This window comes from Sphaeramia orbicularis, chromosome 15 (assembly GCF_902148855.1).
Source record: "Sphaeramia orbicularis chromosome 15, fSphaOr1.1, whole genome shotgun sequence".
Classification (NCBI taxonomy): domain Eukaryota; kingdom Metazoa; phylum Chordata; class Actinopteri; order Kurtiformes; family Apogonidae; genus Sphaeramia; species Sphaeramia orbicularis.
This window is the reverse complement of record NC_043971.1, coordinates 27,160,013-27,187,949: the sequence shown is the minus strand read 5'-3', so window position 1 is coordinate 27,187,949 and position 27,937 is coordinate 27,160,013. Positions and strand designations below refer to the sequence as shown.

The 27,937-nt window shown below is 39.7% G+C and overlaps 1 protein-coding gene across 1 annotated transcript; it reads right to left on the bottom strand.

Moving 5' to 3' along the window:
• Nucleotides 1–33: 33 nt before the first annotated feature.
• mrps5 (mitochondrial ribosomal protein S5) lies at nt 34–27,770 on the bottom strand. The gene is made up of 12 exons (XM_030156521.1): nt 27,722–27,770; nt 27,098–27,250; nt 22,395–22,520; nt 22,176–22,289; nt 21,467–21,586; nt 19,429–19,463; nt 7,460–7,550; nt 6,774–6,820; nt 6,598–6,655; nt 2,530–2,592; nt 761–897; nt 34–605 (listed from the first exon to the last, which is right to left on the bottom strand). Exons 1-12 carry the CDS (start codon nt 27,768–27,770, stop codon nt 381–383), a joined length of 1,218 nt encoding a protein of 405 aa, XP_030012381.1. The 3' UTR covers nt 34–380.
• Between the last annotated feature and the right edge of the window lie 167 nt (nt 27,771–27,937).

The following is a 27,937-nucleotide window of genomic DNA, read 5'->3' as shown; positions in this document are numbered from 1 at the left end:
ACATCAAACAGAAATGAACACAGATAAGTAGGATTTACAGGTTTACACTTTATTTCAATAGGACATATTGTTCAGCGGTTCATTTACAGTCATGATGCAGGACCCTTTTTACTGGTTGTAAAGGGAGATTTATTTGGTAGTTTGTATTTTTATTATTTGAGAAAAATGTAACTGAGTTCCCTGTCTGACACGCTGATCACACACATACAGACTACATCCTCTGCTTTTAGAAGGACTTCAACAGCCGTACAAAATGAGCTCTTCATACATTTATGTTATTCCCATTCATACTTGCATGTCTTCAACCCACAGTCCTGGGTCGGATCCACCATCTGACCCTCCTGACTCGTGTCAGTCCAAACATCAGGTCGTTCCCAGTGTTACCAGATGGTGCGTTTGACGCCTGCCCAGACTGAGCGCTTGGTTCCCTGTGCGGCTCGGACATCGTCCCAGTGCAGTCGCGTGTTGGGGATCTCGTCCTCAGGCTCCGGCTTCAGACGCGCCCCACCTTCAGGACTTGCCACCACGATGGGCAATGGACCTCGCTCCGACTGGAACTCGACGACGTGGAGCTGCTTCACGTCCGCCAGCGTCTGGTGGGTTTTCTGCATGAGGGGATTCATGTTTTCCATTTCAGTAGATTCAGATGACTTGCATAAAAATGAAAGTGCTTTATTGAGCATTTTTTAGCAGTCTTTATACATAATTTACACTAACTCTTATCAGGTCCCACCCCCCGCCAGTGTTGACGGCGCTTTACCTGAGTAGCTAATCCAGTGAACAGGGCCCTGGTGATGTTGAGGAGGTTGACAGAGCCTTCCACTTTGCAGTACATGTCCTTTATGCCGATCAGCTTACACAGAGTAATGACGGCCCGATGGCAGTGCAGACCATAACCTACACACAGGACAAACCATGATCAAACATGCACACTTTTACCACAAACGCCAATAATAGCAAATTATTGGCCTTCAGTAGAATTTCACAACTTCATTTCCCTGCCTACATTCTAATATGAATATCTGCTTTTTCTATTCCTACATACTTTCTTACCAACCATTTACAAAACAGGCTTGTATCTACAGTTTAAGGCATTTGATGGGAATTATTATTGACAGATTTCAACCTAAATGTATTGGATAATAACACACAGAAAAGAAAATCCTCCTCCTGTACTTATCATGCATGACAAAAAAATTACATAGAAGATAAAGACAAAGCAAACTATGGTAAAAACGTTTCACAGCATTTTGGTTTTCTGCTCTTAACACTGAAAATTTATTGTGACATTTGTGTTCAGTTAACCCTGTAAAACCAGAACCATTAAATCACTGAAAGAAAATTCCAGTTCTTTGAAACTGGAGCCTTTATTGGTCCTTCTGAACAAGCAAAAAATGTTCTTTCAAATATCAATTTCCATGTATGAGTTTCAATTTTGTATCATATTTGAGGCATCAGGTCTCACTGCTCAAATATTATTATTTTTGAACAAATGAAAGCATAACATAACACAAACATGTCTAACAAATTTGCTAATTCCTTTTCAAAATTGGCAAAGTTCTGCCTCCTTCCTCATTAAAGACAATCTTGTAGTGTCACTGGAAAGGCCACTGGTGAAAAAATACCTCCCCCCTGGTGGATTATGTGTGTATTGCATGAAGCTAATTGTATACATCAGGTTTTTCAAGAAAAAAAATGTCACACTGATCACGGAGAGGTCTTCAAAACTCATGTATCAAATATGATACGTTTGGCATTATAAGGTTAATGCCCCTTATTATTACTGTTTTTTTTAATGCCAGGGTTCCTACAGGTTTCTACAAGTTAAATTTAAGACTTTTTAAGACCCTGCGGGAACCCTGAAATCATTTGAAATGAGAAGATTTGTGGAATAACATTAACGATGCGAGTTTCAGGTACATTTGCACAGAAACAGTTGGGAAAAATATAATTCAAAAGGTTATTCTGAGTTTATTTTAGCGTCTTTCATTTTCTTGAGAAAGGAAGATGAATCAGTACCTCTGCATTTTCGAGAGTTCTTTTTATACAAGAGTACATAATGTATTTTTGAGTAAAGAATTAGTATTTTTACCACCTCTGAAGCAACAGGAAGCATGAATATAGCCTTCATATACAGCGCATGAATCACCATATTATAATGTAGTTATATAAATAGAGAAAACACAAAGTGAAAAAAATATCAAATTAAATAATAATATCTGCTTTGGACAAACCAAGGTTAAGGTCCTTAATAACACTGATAGATGCATTCTTGAACCTCTACAAAGTTCCCTGATATTATGAAATACAAATCCAGTAAAACTTTATTAATCCTCAGACGGGCAATTGGTTCAGCCTTAGATATTAAACTAAAAGCTACAGTACTAATGAAAAGAATATAGATTGAAGCCACTCAAGGGAAAAACATCTCTCTTCTCTTATGATAAAGCCTGAAACGGCAGAGTGCTACTATTATGCTCTTAATCTTAAAAATCTTGCCATCTTCAGCCTTAATGAATATTGATGTACCTTTGTTTTGTTTCTTCATGCGGAGGGTCGTCCTCTTGAACTTGGATTCAATGTCATGATAAACTGTTGGGAACAAAAGCAAATAGACTCAGTGCAGGTAGACTCTCTCACTCTCCCTCTCCGTCTTTCTCTCAAGGGGGTGAGTCAGACAGCATAGAACCATAACGGCGGTACATAATGAACAAACAAATACAAAAAGAAAATCAGATGCCAGTTTATCCAGCGCTCTGCAGCAGCTGTGACTAATTACTTATTCAGCCCATCAGTCCCTGAGTGGGAGCTGAATGGAGCTTCACATGCTGTCCAACACCGTACACTGAAATGAAACCTTGATTTTGCGTTATATCACTGCCATCACTACATCCTGCTGACATCTAACGGAAAAGTAACACCCTTAATAATTTTATTTTCTACTAAGTTGGTGCAGCAAATGTGAAGAGAAGGTTATGAATGGAAGGAAAGACAGGAGATATGAGTAAAAAGTGAGTGTAAGTGTAAGAAGAAAGAGCAATGGTAGGGAAGGTGGCAAGAAAAAAAAAAAAAAAAGGTATTCTACTGAGCAAAGTACTTCAAAATGCAAAACTAAATGTCAATGAGAAACACACACACACACACATCAGAGCAAAGGAACATTTGCCGCAGCTGCAGGAGGTGGTGGTTTATTTGGAACAGTGTGTGTGTGATTTTTTTATGTGACGCCAGAGATCAGAGCAGCAACAAAGAGAAACAGAAAAGCCAAATCCCTTCTCGGCGTCCACATACTTGTGCTTTCAGCCTCTAAAGCGCTGCCTGGATCTGCTCCACAGGGTCCAAAGACAGCTGCGGTGTCTTGCAGCAAAAGTGAAAATTGCTCCGAAAATTCAATCACAGTCCAAATGTGTCTGTACTCTGTTCATTTGCCACTGAATAACTGCACACGGGCATGAACATTTACAAGGTTAGTTTGGTTCCTGTGAAACTGGCAATAACTGTGTAATCAGCAGAGCCAGCTATTAACAGTTATCTGATTTACGCTCCAGCAGTTTCACTAATGCCTCATGATTGTTTATCAGTTTGTGTCCAGATGTTAGGCTTTGCGTCCACGGAGAAAACACGAGTATAAATGGAAACTTTTGGGGTTTTTTGCGAATAAATAGATGAAAAAGTAGTGTTATAACCTGTTAAGTTCAGAGATATAACAAAAAAAAGGGTCTTCATCAGCTTGTGCATCCAGGTGAACTTTTAACTTAGTCACCAAAGAACTAAACAATCAAACTAAACTCCAAAAACAAAGCTAATCACAAGATCACATGAGACCAGACGAAGTGCAGATGGTCACACAGTGAGAGCTGGCATATAGCGAGATTATTTTGGTCTTCCTTTCTCTGGGAGCCGGAGAAATTAAATATAACACAATTGTGAGCTCAAACTGTGTGGAAATAGAGTGCAGGACCACATGCACCCCAAGTCTTCTGGTTTGACGCCAAAGCAGGAAGCTAACTTTCTCCTACGGTGGGCGCAGTGGAGGCTGATGACTCACACACATTAATCTTTCTGCCTTTCCTCTGCAGCAGCAGAACAGACTTTTACAGTAAGAAAGAATAAGTTGTGCATTTTAACTATCATGCCTTTTATTCACACACCCATTTTTTTTCCCAGAAGAGGTCAGTTCAGGTGCCAGCAGGTGAAGTGATGGGGTAGTGCTGGACTGCAGTGTAGAGGACGTAGGGATGGAGGATGGAGAGTAAAAACAGGGAGAGGAGTACCAGTGATTTGGAGCTGAAAGGGAATTTTATGTTGACAGATATTTTTTTCCATTTTGTCCCACAAATATCTGAATGTCCAGAGGAGAGACTCAGTGTTTCAGACACACGGCCTCAGGTATATGTGTAAAATGGTGAAAAAGGTAAACACTAACATTTTCCAAGTACATTCAACCATTGTTTTTTGGGATGTGAGCCATGGGGTCTGGATATTAACTGCAGATTACACTGGGAGCCCAGTCTGAGTAGTACAGTGAATCTGCAGTATGACATATATAACATGGATAGATTAGATATGAGCAGTTCTTTATCAAATTGTTACCAAACAAATGGACAAAATTCAATGGATTATTTTAAAAAATAAAGAAATGAAGATTGTTGAGTGAAATCTTACTAATTATTTAGTATATGTAATGTTAACATACTGACTTAGGTTTTTTTCTGTGATTTTGGATCAATAAATCAATATGATCCACCAAGGAGAGTATGTGATTACCCATAAACCATTGCACTGATGTTCATGGAACATAGTGGAAAGGTAGGTCGTGACCATGGATGAAACCACTTAACCTCCTGAGACCCACGAAAGTACAAGTTTTGGCTTTTTTTTAATTAAATCATTGCCTATATTGGAAACATCATGATGCAACAGTTTTTCAGATGCATTTTTTCTTTTTTTTTTTTACATTTTCATGGAATGTCCTTTGTAGTGGACAGTTTTTTATTAATTTTTCTTGCCCACAGATGTGGACAGAAAACCCGCAGCTGGGTCTTAGGAGTATAATGTTGAAGCAGATCCTTAAAAGGGGCAGAACCTGGAATTGTTTTTCACTTTCATTAATACTGGAGAAAGAATATTGGAGGCAAATGCAGAATAGTGACAGTTAAAGGCAAAGTAAAGTCTATAAAAACACTAAATAGACTCTTACAATAATAATCCTTCTATATGGTCTCTGCTGAGCCTCTGCCCATGTGTGGACAGAACAATATAAAAACAAAGTAACTACAGTCTGCTTTTTCTACTTAAGCACCTTAGACATACATAGTTTTGAGACGTATCTTGGGGCGAAGCAATAACACCTACTAATAGACCTGTCAACGACACACACGGCGCACATGAGGAAACTTATGCTTCGTCTGCATATTTCAGGTAGAATACGGTTTACAAAGGAATAAGTGTGTTTATTTGTGTTTTCAGAACTGCTGTAACACAATCAAAACTAAACTGCTCACTCTCCCCTTTCAGCCTATTGCTCGCTTGACCATTGCCATCACTCCCTCATTCACTGAGTGGAGCAGAGGGGCGGAACACAAGCTGGAAATCTTAGAGACTTTAAAATCAATAAATCAATGACACTGACCTAAAACTAACACATTCAGTTGAATTAACCAGTGACAAACCAAGAAGAAAAGGGGGGAAACGCCTAGGAAATAGCCTGTGGCTTAATGGTGTGGACTGAGAAGAAGACTGGACCGTTGGCATAGTCTTTGGAGGAGGTCTGCATTCGGTCCTCATAGTTAATAATTTTGCAGCCCAGTAAGGTTTGGTTGGAGAATTAAGAGCATCATATCTGTTGGATTTGAGAAAGCTGCTGCAAAGAGTGAAGATAAAGGGCAGTCACATCAGGAACACAAATGACATAACTGATAACAGATGCTCTAGACGTCCACTATGTTTCACTGCATTGTCCCTGATAAATAAATAAATGAATGAATGAATAAATAAATGAGTAAATGAATGAATGAAAAAATAAATAAAGTTTTCTCGTGTTTAACCTCATCTAATCACTCAGGTGATGCAAGAGATGACAAGGAGTGAAATGAGAAAACAAAAGGTAGAATGAATCCAAGTAATAAACAAGGAAAGAGTGGGCGTGAATGGATGCATAAACAAGTGGTGCCAGGCACAACAACCCCCCCCCCCCCACGCATTTATTGTAGTTTATTTTGTCATTGATCCAGCTGATGTCATCATGTCTATGCATGTGGTGATGTCAGCATATCAATTGCCTCTATATATGTGGCAAGTTTGAAGTAAATTGAAACAAAATTGATGTTTTTATAGACATGTAAAATGTCACCCATTATAAGTAAATGGGAGAAAAAGAGATGTAAAAAAAAAAAAAGATCATAAAAAATTTGAACTTTGACCCACTTTTCCCAAAATGTAATCACATCTTTTCTGGGTCACTGGCAATCTATAAACCCAATTTTGTATGAATTCAACCAATTGTTTTGCTGCTAGAATGTTAACAAACAAACCAAACCAAACCAAAAACAATACCCCTTGCCTCCCCTTCGGGGGGGCAGGATAAAAGTGACTTACTGGTGTGGTCGTTGTACCGTTCTATGTAGTACAGGTAGTGAATGGCTCGGTTCTTAGCCTGCAGGACACAGTTAAACAGCAGAAACACTCATTTGGACAATGTCATTTTGTGGACTAGGTTCATGTTAATAGCTTTTGCAGAGATTTGTGTTTTGTTCTGGATGAAACTACCTCACCTTCCTTAGAGCTGTGGATCTGTCTGGTGCTTTACCCAAAGCAAAGCCTAGCAGGAGAGGGAAAGAGTGCCTTTTATTTCATACTTGAAACACAGAAAGTTTGAACTTTAACTTTTCAAGTCAGTTCATTTCTACTATAATGTTTAAAATAACCTTAAATGGCTTCTGGCATCTGAAACCTCCAAAACACTGCTGGGATGTTAATTAACAGAGTCTGAACAATGTCTGTAACTGTAGGTTTACACTAGTTCCTAAACTTCCAGGGATTTCATCAGCTTTACAGTTCATGTGATGTATTCAGAAAACTGTCAAAGTTATTCTTGGTTTGAGTTCAGTTTCTTCAGTATCCAAGAATCCAAGAGCATTTCTGAATGACTCATTCATTCATTCATCTTCGGAACCCGCTTTATCCTCACTAGGGTTGTGGGGGGTGTTGGAGCCTATCCCAGCTGTCTATGGGTGAAGGCGGGGTACACCCTGGACGAGTTGCCAGTTCATCTCAGGGCTGACATATACAGATGAACTTTCTGAATGACTTGTTTAATATAAATGAATCTTGCTGTGAATGGACATTACACACATTAAAATGTCCCCATTCACTAACTTCAACATTTGATCTTTAAACAGAAATTAAAATCACTTTCTACAAACTGCCAATTTCTCAGAATATTCCATGAGAGTCAAACCTGCGGCTCCGTTGCCATTTCCCACAGCGACCAAACAGCTGATGGACCTCTTCCTGCCCTCCTTGGCTGTCATGTTGAACACACTCTTGACCTAAAACCAACACAACAGCCCATCAAATATTAGTCTCACTCACCAACTTCAGCAAGGGTGAACGCAATCATTTCTCAAGGGCACTAAAGTTTTACTGATTGCTGAGCGTGTGTGTGTGTGTGTGTGTGTGTGTGTGTGTGTGTGTGTGTGTAAAAACATGACGCTACAGGTTACAAAGGCATTAGTCTCGTTTCGTTTTATATATCAGTGTCTGTGTTGTCAATCCACAAGAGGTCATCTATCCAGATTTAAGTGACTTTCATCGATCTGTGAGAAAGATCTCCCCCTATTTCGCCACACACGCACACACACATACACACACAGAGCACCCTGTCCTCAAACATCCAAGCTCTCAAAATATAGTTCAGCGAACACCAGGGGGCAGCATAGATGCACCAAAGAGAAGAAGAAGGAACAGCAGAGGACAGAAGAAGAGAGGAGAAACACTCAATTTCAGATATTAAAAGAAGGAAGAAAGGATGTTTATGGTGGATGAGAGCAGAAACACTGAAAGGGCAAAACAAATATAAGTAAAGAAAATACACTGGAGAATCAAAGTGAGTAGTGGATTAATTGTACCTTCTAGTGTGTCTATATGAGTGTGTGGTCATTTGAGTCACTGCTGTTTCACACAGTCTAACAGTGTTGTGTTGTGATGTGTGTTATCGCAAGAAACTGACGTAAATATGAGGAGAAAGTGATGACTGAACAGCACTAGAGTGAATATTATGAATATGTCTTCAGTGCATGGGTTTGTGTGTGTGTGTGATTTCTTTTGTAAGTGCTGAACAAACTGCTGACTCCGACAAAAAACTTTTAAATAAACTCTACGACTTGAACTCACACACAGAGAAAGTTCCTGTTGCTAAGATTTACAGTATATACAGTAGATTTACGCTGAGGTGAGCTGTTAAACATCAGTGTGATGCATAAAACACTGCCAGGCAAATGTATGATTTAATTAGCTGAGTTAATTAAGAGAATTAAAACACTGATTAGCAAATATATTAATGCCAAAATAGTGTTCTTGCTTTCCCGTAATGCTCAGCTCTAATGCAAACAGTAAATCTGCAGTAAGTTAGACTATTAAAAAGAAACATATTTGCAGGGAGAGTAAAAAAAGGCTATTCACACATGTCCTTGTCTCCTGATTTACATCCATCAGCTACATAAGATCAGTAATCATTCCTCACAAACTAACCCCATTAGTTTTCACTGATTTGACGCCTTACAGTATATTTTATGTTACAAAGGTATGAAGGTAGTTATACAACTGACTAGACTTCATCTATTTATGATTAAGGATAAGGATATTTTATTGTCACTGCAGTTACATAATGAAGTTGAGTTCTCACCGCAGCAGACACATTTGAAGACAAGCAGAAACACATAGACAGAATAAAACCAAAATAAATAAGGAAAGAATAAATATAAAATTAAAGACAGTAGCTGAATAATTAAAAGTATATAATACAAGGACATCAAACTCATGTTAGTGCAGGGGCCAAATACAGCCCAATTTGACCTCAAACAGGCTGGACTAGTACTTTAATATCACAATAACTTATAATTCTTTGTTTTAGTACAAAAAAGTGCAGTTACTGTATAAAAATGTTTATATTTACAAACAATACTTTCACAAAAAGTGTGAATAACCTGAACTTCCATGAACAATCTTCCAATCTTCCATGAACTTTTTTTTTTATATACAGTATTATGTCTCAGCTTATTGTTAGCATGTGAATTACAACTTAAAGATTGCAGTAGATCTACCAAGGCACAAAACATTTAGTAACAGGCATCTGGAACAGAAAAATGTAGCATAACCTTTACCATCAAAACAACTCTAAGTGACTTTAAATAATTACTCACTTATGTTCTCAATTAACTGAGAACAGTTGAGAGGATAAAATGTCAAACATTGAATAGATACTGCTGTAGTTTCCCACAGCCCAGTGTTATACAAGATTGTTTTTTGTTGTAATCCGCAGATATTTCACTGACTATTGAATTAAAAAAAACAAAAAAGCTGTAAATTCTGCCATGTAGGACCACACATTTGCTTACGTGTATGGCTGTAATGATGCATTGATGTTATTGGTTATGTTGATTAATGTGTTGATTATTCAAGATGCTTTGCAATTTTTACATCCATTACCTAATTATGCCAGTTTGATGCAAGACTAAACAAAAACATCTGTATCCAAATGTCAAAACTCCCATTATACATGTTTTTCGAGGCTTCGAAACGAGATGAAATGTCATGAAGTTACAGTTAAATGCCTTCACAGAGGCTTTTCATTCGTAATGACGGACATTAAGTGCATGAAGTGAAGAAGAGTAGAAACATCCAAGCAGAGAGAAACCAAAATAAAGACAGGTACACATAACATGTTAATTACCAGTCTTGTCAGTGTGTATACCAGTACTGCTTTCTAATGACTATAGTCTGTTTTATCCTGCAAATAGTTACATGTATTAAATGTGTATTACAACAAAACCTTTAACCTCCACTGCAGAAACGAAGTGAAAAACAGAGACGCATGAATGGAAGTCAGACAGAAAAATAATAGAGAATAATTATTTACTGACAAGTAAAACATAAGATTAATCAACTGATCAGAAAATAAGTGATAGACCAATCAAAAACAGACATTAGACTAACTGACTAATTGGAAAATAGATGTTAGATCAATCAGTAAGAGAATAACTGTTAGTTACAGTGCAATTAATCGATTAACAATAACAGCTGAAGATTATTCTGCTTAAAACTGATAAGTTATTATTTACTCTGGATTTGATGAATAAAAATGATGTTTCGAGCATGGTTACATAGGAGACAATTTGAAGAAGAATGTCAAAATGATAATACGTATTCTAACAACGATCACTAAATATTTATACACACTGTGGGCAAAAACAAACATGACTTTTATTATTTTTGAAATATTAAACTGTCCACTGTGTTTTGAGTGGAGAGAGAAAGAAGCGAGAGAGAAACGGACAGAAATCGAAGAAGACAGATGGAAGAACTAGAGGAGAAAGAGAAACACAAACATGGAGTGAATGAGAGATGAATGCAATATGCGAGAAACTGAATGAGCAGAAAGAGAAAGAGAGAGAGAGAGAGAGAGAGAGAGAGAGAGAGAAAGAGAGAGAGAGAGAAGTGGTGCTGACGTTCAGCTGAGGCAACTTCAAAGTCAAGATCTGCCTTCAGCTTCACAAGTTATGTAACACACACACGAAGGCATATTTCAGTAAAGGGTTTAGAATGTGACTGCAGGGCTACAGCAGAAGGATTGGGGTCAGGGTAGCAGCGAACACCAAAACTGAGAAAACACAACCCCCGTGGGACGCATACATACATACATGCACACACATGCATGCACACACACATCATTACTTATGCAGTGTTTCGGTAATTAAGATATGAGAAGTCCACCTCTGCAGCAGACCCACATCAGCTTGGATCCAGAGCACAACATCCACAAATCAACACTTAGCTGTTTTCATGTTTACAAAGCGACTACCAACTACTTAAAGTCAGTTTACTTTAGGAATTAGTGTCAGTGTCTGCAGTGGTGTTGAGCTTTAAGCGTTACATTTGTCAGTTTAGGTGAAGATGCAGCAGTTTTGGTTGGGCATTCACATCTGAGCAGATGGGCCGAGTTTGTCTCCAACCGGATGAACGACAGCAGGGCAGTGGGAGGATGCTTCAAGCTTCCTCTCACTTCCATTTCATCTCTTATTTTCTCAATCTGTTGCTGCATGCCGCCCTATCTGTATCTGTCTATAGTCTGCAGTGAAGGGGAGGAGTTTCATGACAGGATACCAGAAGGCACTGAGAGCAAAAGCCTCCGCCAGCAACTCAACACATCTCTGATTCACTGTTTTTACACATCTTTCCTTTCACTTCAACTTATGGATGATTTCACTTGAAGACTATGAATAATGTAGATTTTTTTTTTTTTTTTTACTGCTGTATAACAGATCATAATACAGTCCTGTTCAGTCACAGGAGACATCACTGTGGTGGAGGTGAAGAGTCTAAAGGGGAATTTAAGGTTCCTCTGTGTTATAAAACAGTCCCAAAAATAACATCACTTCTAGAAATACAAGCAATGCCTTTTCAGATAACTGGGCTTTGAAATATTCATTCATTCTGTGAACTGCTTAGTCCCTGAGAGGGTTGCGGGGATGCTGGAGCCCACCCAGCTACCAACAGGGGAAGGCGGGGTACACCCTGGTCATGTCAGTGGTGAACTACATGGGCTGACAAACAAGCATCCACTGTCACATTCACACCTACGGGTGATTTAGATGGACCAATTAACCTATAAAACTGCACGTCTTTGGAAGCCATAGTACCCACAGAGAATGGAGAGAACATGTCAACCCCACACAGAAAGCATCCGGAACCAAACCCCAGGACCTTTTTACTGTGAGGCTTTGAAACAAGTAGGGGTGTAACGGTATAGAAAATTTCGGTTCGGTATGTTTTCAGTACAGGGGTCTTCAGGTCGATACACTGAAGGAGACCGGTTGGGGGGGGGCACTTTGTAACTACTTGGACACAGAACATTTCTACAAAATATTGTTCAGTCATTTGTGCATTAACAGGCACCCCACATTATGTATTTTTGAAGGTTCAATGTTTGTTTATGGCAAACACTGTAATTTACTGAGTGTTTTTGAACGCTTCATAGTAATCCCTGAGGTACTGTGAATGTGACTTCACAGTAACATGATTGAATGATTTTGCCAACTTGAGTTAAAAAATAAAAAAAACCTCTAGCTAAAAAGGAACCTGTGGACTCTTTTGTGCCACAAAGCTGCAACACACTGAAAAAGAGAGAGAAACTTAACATGCTTCGAACGTCCGACTGGCTTCTGTACCTCTGTTATATGCTCTGTTGTCATGTTTTGGCTTTTTTTGCAGCAGCGCTGAGAATTCGCCACTGCTGAATGTGTATAGAGGAAACCCTGCACATGGGTTCTGCTTGCGGCCACCCTGCTTCCCAAGTGTTTGCGTTCTTCACATAGGCTACATGTATTTGTTCGGTACACCTCTATATTGTACAGAAGGCCCCGAACCAAAATGATTCAGTACAAATGAGTGCACTATTACACCCCTAGAAACAAGCTGTCTGTTTCAGTATATTTGTGTCACAACCTCAGACTGTATCTTATCAGCGGACAGGGAAACCCAAAACGATAGGTGTTTTGAATGAATGAATGTGTTATTTTTTCAGACATCACAACACAAGCACCAACAAAGTAAATGCCCAAAGCAAATTATCAACAAAAATACAACCAAAACACATAAAAAAGGAAACTTACCCTATTATAGAAAAGAAATACACAAGACAATTCAGTGTTCATCTGAAAAACATCTGAAAAAAGGGAGAAGATGTACAGAAGCAGATATGGTCGTCACAGTGACAAAATGACCATATGCGGATAAAAAGGGCGGCACCATGGGGGCCTCAGAGGTGATTTAATACCAGGTACTCCCTTAGTGATTTGATGAAATGGTAATCTTCATCAAGCACTGGACAACAAACCCATTTTATAATCTAATTAGTGGTACCCGTTAACCATAACTACAACTGAGTTAACAGTCAGGAAATGTTTTATTTAATAAATCCTGAAAATCCAACTCGGCAGGTGAGTGAGGTGTCACACAGACCTGTCAATCAAAGCCCAACACCACAGACTGACAACAAACCAACTCTGCCCTATTGGACCCAAAATTTACCAACGGACCACCAGATCACTTATTAGAGGGTCCAAATAAAACAAATGGCATTGAAACAAGACCTGAGGAAAAAAAAAAGACAAGACTGACTTTGTGTTTTAGAGAGAAGTCCAAAGTATGACTGTGGGAGCCTGAACACCAGTGGCCGTCAGCAGTACTACAACTTTTAGACACTTGGGCAGTAGCTTCATTTTGGAGACGAGGTCCTTGTCCCTCGGCCATAACCAAACAGACGCTAAACTCACTAAGTCCACCTTAACCACCATAACCACTACCACTACTCTACTTGATGGTATCCATGGCAGAGACAGGAAAGGGGGAAGAAAACCAGATATGTAGACATGAAGACAAAGGTTTAGAGATGAAACTTAAAATACTCATTCAGGAGATGCCTAGTTTTTTTCATACAGATAAGGAGGTTAAAAAGTGATTGACAGCTGTAATTACTGAGTGATCAGTGTCCTCGCTTTTGCACAGCAACATGAAACAGCCTCAAATCATATTTATTTATATCTAGTCTTTTGATTTCAATCAAGGGGAGAAAGCTACAGAGCTACATTGGCAAATTTTCCAGGAGCTGAAAGACATAGAACTTTAGCACATTTCAGTTCAGTATATTCCATTCAACATATGGATGAAGTTGCTTTAAAACATCTTTACAGAGAAGTTCCTTGTTATTTATGGAAACACACTTCTGTTCCTTTTTTCTATCTGCAGTTACACTCCTGGATGAATTTTAATCATTGTTACAATTCGTATTCCTTTCTCCTCATGAGTTTGAAAATTGCCTACCATCTTTTTGAGCAATTTTGCTCCAATTAACAGATTCATACTGTGTTTCTAAATTATGTCTTTGGAGCTGAATGAACACTGTGCTCATCTTTCAACTTTAATAAACATTACGTTCCTCAAACTTAGCATTATAGGACATTACACAAACTATGATTCGAGTTTGTAGGCAGGAAATATCACCTTCAAACACTCAAATAATCACAAATGGCTGAATAAAACTAATCTGTGTAAGTGTAAAGATAATGTGGATGTAACAGACTGCATCCATGCATCAGATTCATGTGATCATCCAATACGCTTTTTAGCTCGGCAAGCTCCACTTGGCCGCTAGAATATCTAATCCAATTGAAAGTTCTTGCAGTATTGGTCTCATCCAGCCTGTACTGTTTACTTTCAACAAAACTTTCAAGGTTGTTGACTTCAGGAGAAGGAAAGAAAAAAAAAAAAAAGACACATAAGCTGCTCTGACACTGACGATATTCCATCTCTGTTAATGAAATCACTGAGTCCTGTCCAAGTGGCTGCTGCACCTGGAGAGAAGCCATGAACATCACTTATCTGTTGCTCTCGCTCTCCCTTTTATTCTTTTATTTAATGTTGCCGCTGCTCTTTGTCATCCCTTTTTCATCTCTCTACTGCACAAGTGTTTTCACTTTGTACTGAGATGGTGCCAGAAACATAGAAATTCAATTTGGTGTGAAGTCTGAAGCAATTTCTTGCAAGCTTTTTGAATCACACTAGACAGTACTGCACATTATTAATATGCAAAAATAATGTCAGTGCCAAAATGCCTAAAATTACTGCAAAAATATGTCAAATCAAAGACATCTTTAATCAGTTTAGAATGCATGCTTACACTGTGCAGTTATCTCACACTTTCATACATGACCCACTGTGTGGAGATTTGATTTGGGGAAACACATACAACACCAACATCAATCCAGTTTTCATGCAATAGAAGAGAAAAAAAGAATTGTAAATCTATGAAATTATTATGCACCAACCAACACATTATCTATTAATTTACATGGATTAAAATTCCACATCTTGGTTGATTTTAAAACTGCACAGATAATGTGTAAAGTACAAAATATTTACCTCAAAATGATATCAAAATGTTGTTTGAAGTACAAGAAAAGCAAAAACTGAAAGTAGATGTACAGTTGTTTCTTGTTCATTTTAATGCCTGGTACAACTAAAGGTACATTTGTTTGGACAAATATAATAACAACAAAAACAGCTCATAAGAGTTAAATTTAAGAGCTGATATGTAGCCATTTTCCATGGTTTTCTTGATAATAACCAAAATCACTTAAGTTCTTACATCAATAGCTTCCTTGAATTTTCATTTCTATATTATGTTGTGCAAAGAAGTCAATTAGTAGCAATCAGGAAGCTTGTACGATTTCCATATTTGAAATTTAAAAAAAAAAAAAAAAATTTTAAATAGCTATGGAATTGTACTGCCAAAAAACAGTTCTTTTAGGCATTGCATGTTATCGTTTCTGTCTGTTTTAGTCACATGACACACACAGGAGTTAGTACTTGATGATGTTTGATGGTCTAATAATTTTTTCCGCAAATGTATATCTGTCAAAGGAGTAAACATGAGGAGTGGCTATGATAAGAAACTGCGGACATGTACCCAGAGGAAAACTTGATGTTTGTTTGATATTTAGTTGTATTTTGTTTTGCTAAATATTAATAAATTGCAAGAATCTGTTTCTGCTTTAACCCCAGAGCTCTGTGCTTCAGTATGTTGCGAACAACGGTTATAGATATAACTTGAACTTCACCGCTTTCGCCAATATAATTTTATTTTATTTCCCATGTAATTTAGTGTTGCTGTTAAATGTTGATTTCAGTTCAATAGAGACTGAAATGAACAAACAATATGGATGTTTTAATACTCTATCACACTTTCATCTAGTGGTCGATAAATTAATTGATGCAGCTGTACTTTTATTCCCCTTTTAAATGAATGAAGCTGGTGGTATTGTGCATATTTTGAAATTGTCAGATAATTCCAGTAAAAATAACATTAACAATACATAACTATTACCCTTTCATTTGCACAACACATTTTAATCCTGTACAAGGGTCATACAAATACATAGTTTTTAAGTCCTGGAAATGTTCACTGACACTACTAACCAATTCTGAAAATAAGGCTCTATATAACTTAGGGAAAGGTGACTCATACAGGACAAATAGTGCATGTGCTTGTGACAGTTTTACATTTTGTAAAGTCATTTTTCATGTTCACACATCATAAACTTTTAAAAAATCTTTACAACATTTTGCATATTCCATTTTTAACTAAGCTTTTTCCTCTGTTTTGCCTGAGATTAACATTATAATTCATTTGACGAGAACAATTTGCATCAACTGGTCTTAAATGTGCCATAATCCTGTTATGATACTGTAAAAACCAGCTTTATGACACCTGACTCTCAACTAAAAATTGTTGAGATTCACATAAACCCTATACAGAGGCTAGAAATATGAACAGATCAGGTTTAAAGACTTCACACACTACGGATGTTTTATTCATGTCATTAATTCACACCTCATTATATTTTTTTTTTTCACAAGCAGTTGTTTCTGTCATGAGTAGTTGCACAGAATACAAACATAATAAGACCAAACAGCAGCATTTTAGTTTTTCAGAACAAGGTCAATTTTTCTCCCAGTTCTGATGTACAAATAAAGCATCAGCAAATTATTTGTGTGAAATAGATGTCATATGACAACAACTACGAAGGACCTGTTGAGTTCTAACCACACTATTTTGTATGAGAAACAAAAATGATAAAGGTGAAGGTCAATGTGTGGAGCAGCATTGCCAAACAACTAACCAATGCAGATAAAAAGGAGTTTCTATAATGTGACCGTCATATAAATCAAATACAGTTTTTCTCATCTGTATCTTTTAACCTGGACACCAGACACAGACAAAAGAAACTTGCTGCTGGTGTGAATACTTTAAACACACAGTATTTATGGGCTTCGGGTCATTTATTAATCATGTTCCCAGTGTGAAAAGGCCTATATTTAGATATGACACACTCGATACAACATATGTATTAGCATATACATATTAACACTAAATCTTTCATCAGTAGATACAGATTATTCACGTGAACATATGATTTCTTTTTATGTCTGATTGTTAATTGAATTACTAAACATCATTAATCACTATATTGCTGTTATCTCACTGAATGATGACTCCGTGTTAATTAGATCACATTAAATACTCGTATTAGTCTCGGCTCACTGCTTCAAAGCATAAACTTCCTCCACTCTGTCATTTTCTGAACTTTCCCAACTTTCTTCTACCCCTCCTCTTTTTCCTCTCCTCCTGTTGGATGTGTTCACTAATGGCATGCCAACGTCATTGTCCTTGGGAGACAAGCTTTTTATTCCAGTAAGCCTTTTTCATTTCATTAGGCCTGAATTTATAGCAGTGTGTGCACACACACCCACTCGCCCACAGACACACACACACACTCACAGAGGAGATATTTATAGATGGGGATAGCACCATAAAAGCGCCCATCAGTTTCCAGGGGGGTGCCTAATGTCTGTGGCACCACTCTTATTTGTGCATGCAGGAGGGCTGGGGAAGACTATCAATGTGACACACAAACCCACACACAGCCACACATACATGTATTTTATAATAGTGCGTATGCACAGTATGTGTGTTAGACGTTCTATGTACATAATGCACATAGCTAGCTCAAGTATGTGTGTCAGTATGCAACGTAATTGTGTAGTACTTGTGGTACTACTTTGGGTGCGTGTGCGTGTGTGTGTGTGTGTGTGTGTGTGTGTGTGTGCGCGTGTGCCCTTGTGGCATTCCCACCATTAGTTTAGAGGGTCCATTAGTGGTAATTGAATTAAGGTAAAATACAGCACGACACAGTAGGAATGTAAATGAAGTGAATCTGTCTATGCAGTTTCTTATCACACACACACACACACACACACACACAACACACACTGTTTGGCTCTTGACCAACTTTACCTCCAAACCCGTTTCATTAATTAAAAACTCCAAAAAATATTGTATGGATCATTTCTAATATTGCTTGAGAGTTAATATTTCAAGTTATTTTCATAACATAATGAATTGTCTTTATTTTAGTCAAATGTGAGGTTGCACAATGTGGTGAAAGTCTTATTGCGGTTATTGTTGGTAATATTGTGATTACAGTTAGATTCTACTTGGTTGTTGAGGGGAGACTAACATACAAAATACAAAATCACTGTTCAGTGTCACTAAATACAAACACACATGATACAGAGGTTGTGTTTTTTTTTTTTATGAAATCCTGCTAAATTTCAACCTTTACAGTGCGATTACGTAAATACACATTTGATACCATGAATGGATTAATTGTGCAGCCCTAGTAAAATGTAATGAGACTGTTTATTATTGTTGAAATTAAGCATTAAGGCTTCAGTCTATGCCTCAGTCAGACAGGAGAGAGCTATAGGAGAAGGATTATGTTCTGATGTTTTTTACCTCCGCCAAGGAGGTTATGTTTTTGTCGGCGTTAGTTTGTCTGTCTGTCTGTCTGTTTGTTTGTCTGTCCATGTGCAAGAGAACTCAAGAAGTTATGGACGGATTTGGATGAAAAGTCCAGGAAATGTTGATACTGGCACAAGGAACAAATGATTAAATTTTGGTGGTGATCAGGGGTGGGGCAGGGGGGTACTGATCTGCCTTGGCAGAGGTCTGCGCTGTATGAGTGCTTTTCTAGAAAAGAGAGCGCAGACTTCCGCCAAGACAGATCAGTGGCCCCCCCACCCCCACCAAAATTTAATCATTTCCTTGTGCCAGTATCAACATTTCCTGAAATTTTCATCCAAATCCATCCGAACCTTTCTGAGTTATCTTGCACACGGACAGACAGACAAACAGACAGACAGACAAACAAACATCTGGGGGGGGTACTGATCTGCCTTGGCAGAGGTCTGTGCTCTCCAAGTGCTTTTCTAGTCTTCACTGATTTCTGCTGGTTTTATATCACTGTCCAGAAAACCTCCTAAAACATCCCTGGAGTATTTTACATCAGCGCTAATGAGTTGTTTGTCCCTTGTGAGTTTATCTGAAACAGCAATTAGGTGAGTATCTTTCTTTTTAAAAATGTGTGCATTTGGATTAAAGATTCATATAGTGAACATGTTAACACAAATTTGACACCTTTTAGAAGGAGATGCAATGCAGAGTGATGGATGCAAGGACTGCTACTGGATGTGATGATAATTAAAGCTTTCTAAATCTTTTCTCATTTCAGTGAAAACAGTGAAACTCACCTCAATGACACGTGATTCAAAGTCCTCATAGGTTTCTGTACAAAAAGAAAGAGACAGAGAAACAAAGAAAGTTCAGACTGAAACCCATCTACACACAAACCCTTTTGGGCTCAGCCCCAAACAGACACAACAGCACTATAAACAGATTAAGCCAAGCTCTTGCTGGCGTAACAAATACCCAGAAGCCCTTGCAGCGGTATAACAAGTCGACACTTTTCATTGTCAGTGACCTCTGAAGGATGTTACTCTCTGAACAGCAGCCTGTTCACTTCGAACCAATTAACAACAAAGGAGAGCTGTCTCTAAGACTCCAAGGAGAAAACACACACACACCTCTGCTGGGACATTAACCCACCATCTGTAAGAAGCTAAACCTGATCAGAGGCAAACAACCTAGTTACGGATTTCCGCACATCACATTCAGCGGGCCCCTATGTATTTGTGTGAATGTGCTTTAGGAAAGTGTTTGTTCGTGTAGGACTGAGTGTGAGAGCATTTCACGGTGTGAGGCACCTTGTTAGCACCAAGAAAAGAAGAGGAAATGAGCAGAGTAGAAGGGTGTGAATGAAAGACCAGTGAGAACCTGTCATAAACACTGAAACAGAAGAAGGTAAAGGATTCAGGAAAGAGAGCTTTGGTTACAGAGTGTCCATCCACTATGAGCAGTTTGAGGTAAACGAGATAAAACTCAATTCCAACAATAAAGACCAGTAATAAGGCTGGGAATAGGAGGCAAGCCACTCTATCAACAATTCAGCGGGAGTTGCCCACAAGTGTTCCGCTGGTCCTGTAATCAAGAGTTGATTAGGGACATGATGTAAGTTTCAGAGCTTTACTCATGCCTACAATCGAATATTATAATCAACCTTCAGGCAAAAGTAGTTCTGACTAAATTATTTTTCCATATATTTCTTATTTTATAGTTGATGTGCCTACAAACCAGTTCGGCTTAGGCTTTAAATCATTATGCAACATTGAAAACTCTCAAGCCCTGAACTCTAAGAGAACACTTTAAATATGGTAAGGGCCATTAAAAACACACACCACAAGCATAAAGCATAAAGTCTCAGTAGGTATTTTGGCGCATCATAGCAGATGAAGGTGAGATAATGGTATAAATGATGACAGATTCATTAAAGGTTCAGTTTTTGGGGTAATATAAATTTTACTTGTCAAATTCAGGTCACAACTTTAATAATGGCTGCATTACATTTAGTTGCTTCAGCTCCAGAGACCTGGCACAGCTAAATGAAACACAGACTAGTACTATTATACTTTAATATAAAAGATAATAAGAGGTTGTAATGAATGTCTCGCTTCCTGCTGATCAGCATCCCCGAAAACCTACAACCCCATTATCTGAACACAGCTGTTTCTACATAGGCGGTAATGCAGATGTAGGCCTAATAAATATGTGTACAGGTGCTTTAGGCTTTTTTTTTTTTACTGTGATTAGTGATACATTAATGTGAAAATATTTTTGACTTTAGCTCTACAGAAGTGACCAAATCCAAAACGTCTAAAATACCTGCTTATCACCTGGCTGACAGCGACATTACATGCATTATATTCTCCTGTTTATAAATCGAATATGTGAAATTGTTGGATGTTGAGATGAAAATAACACTGACACAGTGAAGACTAGAGGAGAAGAAATACAATCCTGGTTTTGAGGAGTGAGATAGAACAGAGTAGAATAGTGGAGATAGGAAGGGAAGACGAAAACATGGGTTGAATGGAAGAATGAGAGAAACCACAAAGAGACAAGAGGGACAGAAAGACAAGAATATTTCAAAGTGAGGAAGAAATTATTAAAGAAGGCAGAGGAAGAAAAAGAAGGAAAAGGAAGAAAAGATGTGAGACACAGAAAAAAATTAAACTGACAGAAAATGCATGAAAAAGACAAGATGAGGATTTAAAAAAGCAAGAGTCAGAAAGACAGGGACTATAAGGAATGGGATTCTGCAGAATGAAACCATGAAGAAACAACAAAATACTTGTTAAAAGTCATTTTCAGAACAACACAGGGCTAAGTTACCTCCATTGGGTCCAGGGTCAGGAGGGCCCAGGCTGGTGCCCCCCCAGGAGTTTCCCGTCCACCCTCTTTCCCTCTTCACCTTCATCTTCTTTTTTCGCAACCACTCGTCTCTCCGACGCACTATAGGGAACACACAAACAAACACAACACTGAGGCTCTGACCCACACAGAGGCTTCATGGTGGAGACTCAAAACTGCTATTCTTTTCCTCAAGACCTTGACTTTATGGACTTTTAGACTGGCATGCCTTCTTTTTTGGTTGAGATTGTACCTGTTGTGTGTAGTAGAACAGTTAATTTTAATAAATGTATAAATGAATGAATGCATAATTCACAGTAAATTATGTTTTCCTGACAGAAACATTTTCAAAAAATATGAAAATCACAAAAGTGCATGGATATCACACAAACAAGTTTCACTAGAATTATTCCAGTACCGACTGGTTAGTGAAATCATACCAAGTTTCTATATGCTTCCCTCATGTATTTCTTATCTTACAGGATTATGTACCTTTACGCATACTCTAAAATTCAACTATAAGACAATTTTTTTTCTATATGTTATTTCACACAAAATTCCAGACTTTTCAAAGTCTGGAAAACAGTATTTCAAAATTCTATACTTTTAAAGACTTTTAAGACCCATGGAAGCACATTGTGTTGATGTTTAACATTGTTCTGAAATGCTTCAGAAGTCATTTTGTGTATACCTAGTTCAGCTTGAGCCTCCTGCTGCTCAGCCTCCCCTCTTCGACTCATGCTCTGCACAGACCCATCCTTCATCACAGGAGTATTCAGACCAGGCCACAGAAAACCACCACGACCTGGGCAGGGGGAGAAAAACAGGGACGAGTAATCAAATCTTTAAACAGCCAATGGCAGACAAACAGTCTGGAAACAGATGCCCAGAGAGACAGATGATGTCTCACCTTCTCCGATGTTCTGTCCTCGGTTCAGGTCTCTCTTCAGTTTACGTTTAGTCCTCTTCCCTCGTCCCTTCCTGGCTCCGGCCCCCCCCTCTGCTAACACACCTTTCCACAACTGCTCCGCTGTCACTGCAGATACACAAATATACTCTAAAATTATTCAATAATATTTTCTTGTTTTGGCTTCTGTGTGAAAAATAGGGACGATTGATTGTCTACGAGTATAAATGCAGAGGTCCCACTGTAAACAAAAGACATTTTAGTACCCATAAACCCCTGAAAAGACAATGGATATAAAAGTCGATATAGGAGAACACTAAAGCTAGCTGTTCTGAGGATGTATGGACAGTAACAGAAGTGGAAATAAAGATGTCCAAAAATGGCATAAGCAATTGCCTGGGGACTGTAATTAAGAAGCAATAAGCTCCATCCTCCAAAGAGTTTTGTAGATTAGAATTATATTTGCAATATATCAAGTGAAACATATAATAATACAACCATTTTCTCCAGAGAATGAAATACTTGAAAACTTTTGTGAAGATACATCAACCCATATGGAAACAAAAAAAACAATTAATTGCATGAGAAACGCTGTGAGCACAAAGAGAAGGACAGAAAATGAATGAAAGCGAAAAGGAAACTGTGAAAAAGAGCAGCAGAAAGAGAAATTGGTAAGGACAAGAGAGCAGAAAGAGACAGTGTATGAAATCCACATTTACTAAATGGCCACTGGTTCTCACTTTAAATGAAGGTCTGAGCCACAGCACAAATAAACAAGAAATAACTGAGTTATAAGTATGTACAGAAAATAATTATTGGGCCACTTGTGGTTTTTTGTACAAATTCTATGACGACCTCTCAATGTGGCCTCTTCATATTCTGTTCTTGGAGTATTAATAGTTTCCAGATGTCTTTCAGCATTAAACCTTCTTAACTTAAATGTTTTTCATTAATTTAAAACAAATCTCTTAATTAATCCATCCATCCATTATCCAACGCTTATCCGGCCGGGTCGCGGGGGTAACAGTCTAACCAGGGATGCCCAGACTTCCCTCTCCCCAGACACCTCCTCCAGCTCTTCCAGGGGGACCCCGAGGCGTTCCCAGGCCAGCCGAGAGACATAGTCTCTCCAACGTGTCCTGGGTCTTCCCCGAGGTCTCCTCCCGGTGGGACATGCCCGGAACACCTCCCCAGGGAGGCGTCCAGGAGGCATCTGAAACAGATGCCCGAGCCACCTCAGCTGGCCCCTCTCAACGCGGAGGGGCAGCGGCTCTACTCCGAGCTCCTCCCTGGTGACTGAGCTCCTCACCCTATCCCTAAGGGTGCGCTCAGCCACCCTGCGGAGGAAACTCATTTCGACCGCTTGTATCCGGGATCTTGTCCTTTCAGTCATGACCCAAAGCTCATGACCATAGGTGAGGGTAGGAACGTAGATTGACCGGTAAATCGAGAGCTTCGCCTCTCGGCTCAGCTCCTTCTTCACCACAACAGACCGATACAGCGACTGCATCACTGCAGATGCTGCACCGATCCGTCTGTCAATCTCACGCTCCATCCTTCCCTCACTCGTGAACAAGACCCCAAGATACTTGAACTCCTCCACTTGGGGCAAAGACTCCCCACCGACCCGGAGAGGGCAAACCACCTTTTTCCGGTCCATGGCCTCAGATTTGGAGGTGCTGATCCTCATCCCGCTCGCTTCACACTCGGCTGCAAACCGGCCCAGGGCACGCTGAAGGTCCAGGTTCAATGAGGCCAACAGGACAACGTCGTCTGCAAAAAGCAGAGATGAAATCCTGTGGTCCCCAAACCGGACCCCCTCCGGCCCCTGGCTGCGCCTAGAAATTCTGTCCATAAAAATTATGAACAGAACCGGTGACAAAGGGCAGCCCTGCCGGAGACCAACGTGCACCTGGAACAGGTCTGACTTACTGCCGGCAATGCGAACCAGGCTCCTGCTTCGGTCAGACAAGGACCGGACTGCCCTTAGCAAAGGGCCCCGGACCCCATACTCCCGAAGCACCCCCCACAGGATACCACGAGGGACACAGTCAAACGCCTTCTCCAGATCCACAAAACACATGTGGACTGGTTGGGCGAACTCCCATGAACCCTCGAGCACCTGATGGAGAGTATAGAGCTGGTCCAGCGTTCCGCGACCAGGACGAAAACCGCATTGTTCCTCCTGGATCCGAGGTTCGACTATCGGTCGGATCCTCCTCTCCAGTACCTTGGAATAGACTTTCCCCGGGAGGCTGAGGAGTGTGATCCCCCTATAGTTGGAGCACATCCTCCGGTCCCCCTTCTTAAAAAGGGGAACCACCACCCCGGTCTGCCAGTCCAGAGGTACTGTCCCCGACTGCCACGCGATGTTACAGAGACGTGTCAACCAAGACAGTCCCTGCACATCCAGAGACTTAAGGTACTCAGGGCGAATCTCTCTTGTCGAAGCGGCTGCTCGGAGCTGTGGTCTCAAGGTCTCCGGTGCCTGTCGTGGCGGCAATCCCTGAACCATTGTTCTCCTGGGCGACTTCAATGCCCACGTGGGCAACGACAGTGAGACCTGGAGGGGGGTGATGGGGAGGAACGGCCTCCCTGATCTGAACCCGAGTGGTGTTCTGTTACTGGACTTCTGTGCTAGTCACAGTTTGTCCATAACAAACACCGTGTTCCAACACAGGGATGTCCATAAGTGCACTTGGCACCAGGACACCCTAGGCCGGAGGTCGATGATCGACTTCATTGTCGTATCATCAGACCTCCGGCCGCGTGTTTTGGACACTCGGGTGAAGAGAGGGGCAGAGCTGTCAACCGATCACCACCTGGGGGTGAGTTGGATCCGCTGGCGAAGGAGGAAGCCGGACCGACTCGGCAGGCCCAAACGTGTTGTGAGGGTCTGTTGGGAACGTCTGGCGGAACCCGATGTCAGTGTGGTCTTCAACTCCCACCTCCGGGAGAGCTTCTCCCAGATCCCGGGGGAGGCTGGGGACATTGAGTCCGAGTGGACCATGTTCTCCACCTCCATTGTCAAAGCGGCTGCTCGGAGCTGTGGTCGCAAGGTCTCCGGTGCCTGTCGTGGCGGCAATCCCCGAACCTGGTGGTGGACCCCGGAAGTAAGGGATGCCGTCAAGCTGAAGAAGGAGTCTTATCGAGCCTTGTTGGCCCGTGGGACTCCAGAGGCAGCCGATGGGTACCGGAAGGCCAAGCGAGCTGCAGCCCGAGCAGTTGTGGAGGCAAAAACTCGGGTCTGGGTGGAGTTTGGGGAGGCCATGGAGGAGGACTATTGGTCGGCCTCGAGGAAATTCTGGCAAACCATCCGACGCCTCAGAAGGGGAAAGCAGTGCGCCACTAACACTGTTTACAGTGGAAGTGGGGAGCTGCTGACCTCGACTGGTGATGTTGTCGGGCGGTGGAAGGAATACTTCGAGGATCTCCTCAATCCCACTGTCACGTCTTCCATGGAGGAAGCAGAGGCTGAGGTCTCAGAGGTGGACTTGTCCATCACCCAAGCTGAAGTCACCGAGGTGGTTGGCAAGCTCCTCGGTGGCAGGGCATCGGGGGTGGATGAGATTTAATTAATGAAATTAATGAATGAGATTAAATTAATGAAATGAATGAAAGTCCAATAATTATTTCCAAGGCTCTACAAGAATGTGTAATATGACCTGACCATAAATGCTCAATAATGTTGAGGTCTGGGGACTGTGCCGGCCATACGAGATGCTCAACTTCATTAGAATGTTCCTCATGCCATTCTTTAACAATTCTAGCTGAATGGATTGGGGCATTATCATCTTGAGGTGAAGGTGTTTCCATTATTTTGTCCAACCCCTGTGTATTGCAGACCAACCCCTGCAATGGACTCAATTCAACCAATTTACTGTTAATGAGTATTATGTTTCGATATTTTTTTTAAAAAATGCATTTACATTTTAGGCCCATAGTTACTGTTTCATTTAAATAGCATTCTCAGGTTACCATATTAAATTCTATACATTTAGATTTTGTTACATGTTTAAGCTTAATTGAAATATTGCACAAAAATTTTAGAGAAGACAAAATACTTGATGGGGATGTATGTGAACACCTGAATAGCCAATTTGTCAAAACAGTACCCTACTAGACATTTGCGCTAATAAACTGACAAATATATATTTGGGATGGGAGGAGATTTGTTTAGACACTTGACACAGAGAAATAAACACATGGAAAAGTTTGTGCCCAAGTGCAGCATATGTTAAAGTATGAAAAATTGTATTAGTAAATCAAATGGTATACTTCAGGTTCATTTGATCATTTTTAATTGCTAATTATTGGGATTTTGATGGACATCAGATGTTAATGAAGATCGGCCTGATTATCTAATTTCAAAAAGTAATTAAATAGCCCATCCCTTGCAAACACCTTGCTCATACTAACATATTTTAAGTTATAGAAATGTGCTAAATGAGAATGTTGACAGTCTATGGGTATGCTAAAAAATATTAAGGATTTGAATGTCAGATCAAATTATTAGATCAATGCGTTAAAATCCTAACTGGATATAGATATATAGGATATGTCTTCAGATATTAGGTTATCACATGAGGATAAATAAATTAAAATAGTCAAAGGGAGATGACAATTTTTTGGGCATGAAGACTTATCACTGTGTTTGCATGGATGTTTTTTTTTTTTTTTTTCAGTGAAAGTCTCTTTACACTTACACTTGTTGAAAAAGCTGCTTTGCCGGGTCTGTTGCCATGCTGGAGCTGGGATCAGTGGAGATACAGGACTTCTCTGAAGACACAGACCTGAGGTTCGGTTCACCACCTGGGACACTTGAAGTACTCCAGCTATGGGCCGGAGTGGCACTGCTCCTGATATGAAGACAAAAGGCTTAAAACTACACCAAAGCCTCAAATGAAAAACTAAAACGCTTAAATAAACAGGTTGAAAACTTAAAACTACGCAGATTTTTGCACAGATGTTGCTACTTTTACGTAAAGTGAACGTTAACATCAATTTGGTTTGCAAGATGCTGATAAAGGCAATCGGATAAAAAGCCTAATATTGCTCGAAAAGTCAATTGCAGCAAGATATGTAATTATTATTACTATTTTTATTACATTATCACGACTGTTATTAAGCACAACTCTAGCATTTAAAAGGGCTTAGCAAGAAAAAACATCTTAGACAGCAAGAGCATTAGGGTCAGTGAACGCATCAGTCACAGGGAAAGAAAATAAAGGAACATACATGTGTGTTCACAAAATAATAAAAAATAAATTTCTACCCAGTGATATGTATTTTTACAAAGCTGTGACGAAAAAATTAGACAAATAATTCACCTCCGAGTGTGATCCGGAGGGCACAGCACACCCGTATGGACGCCGCCATTTTGGAAATGAGCTGAGGACCTCCGGAGGACAACAAGGCGGCTAAAAATATGCCTGTACAAAAATCAGTTATCTCGAATTAGTTTTATATTCCAGGGATGTTCAAAATGACTGTTAATTTCAGTATGTTTTTTTAGTGTGTTTTCTCATGTGATAATTTTTCATAAT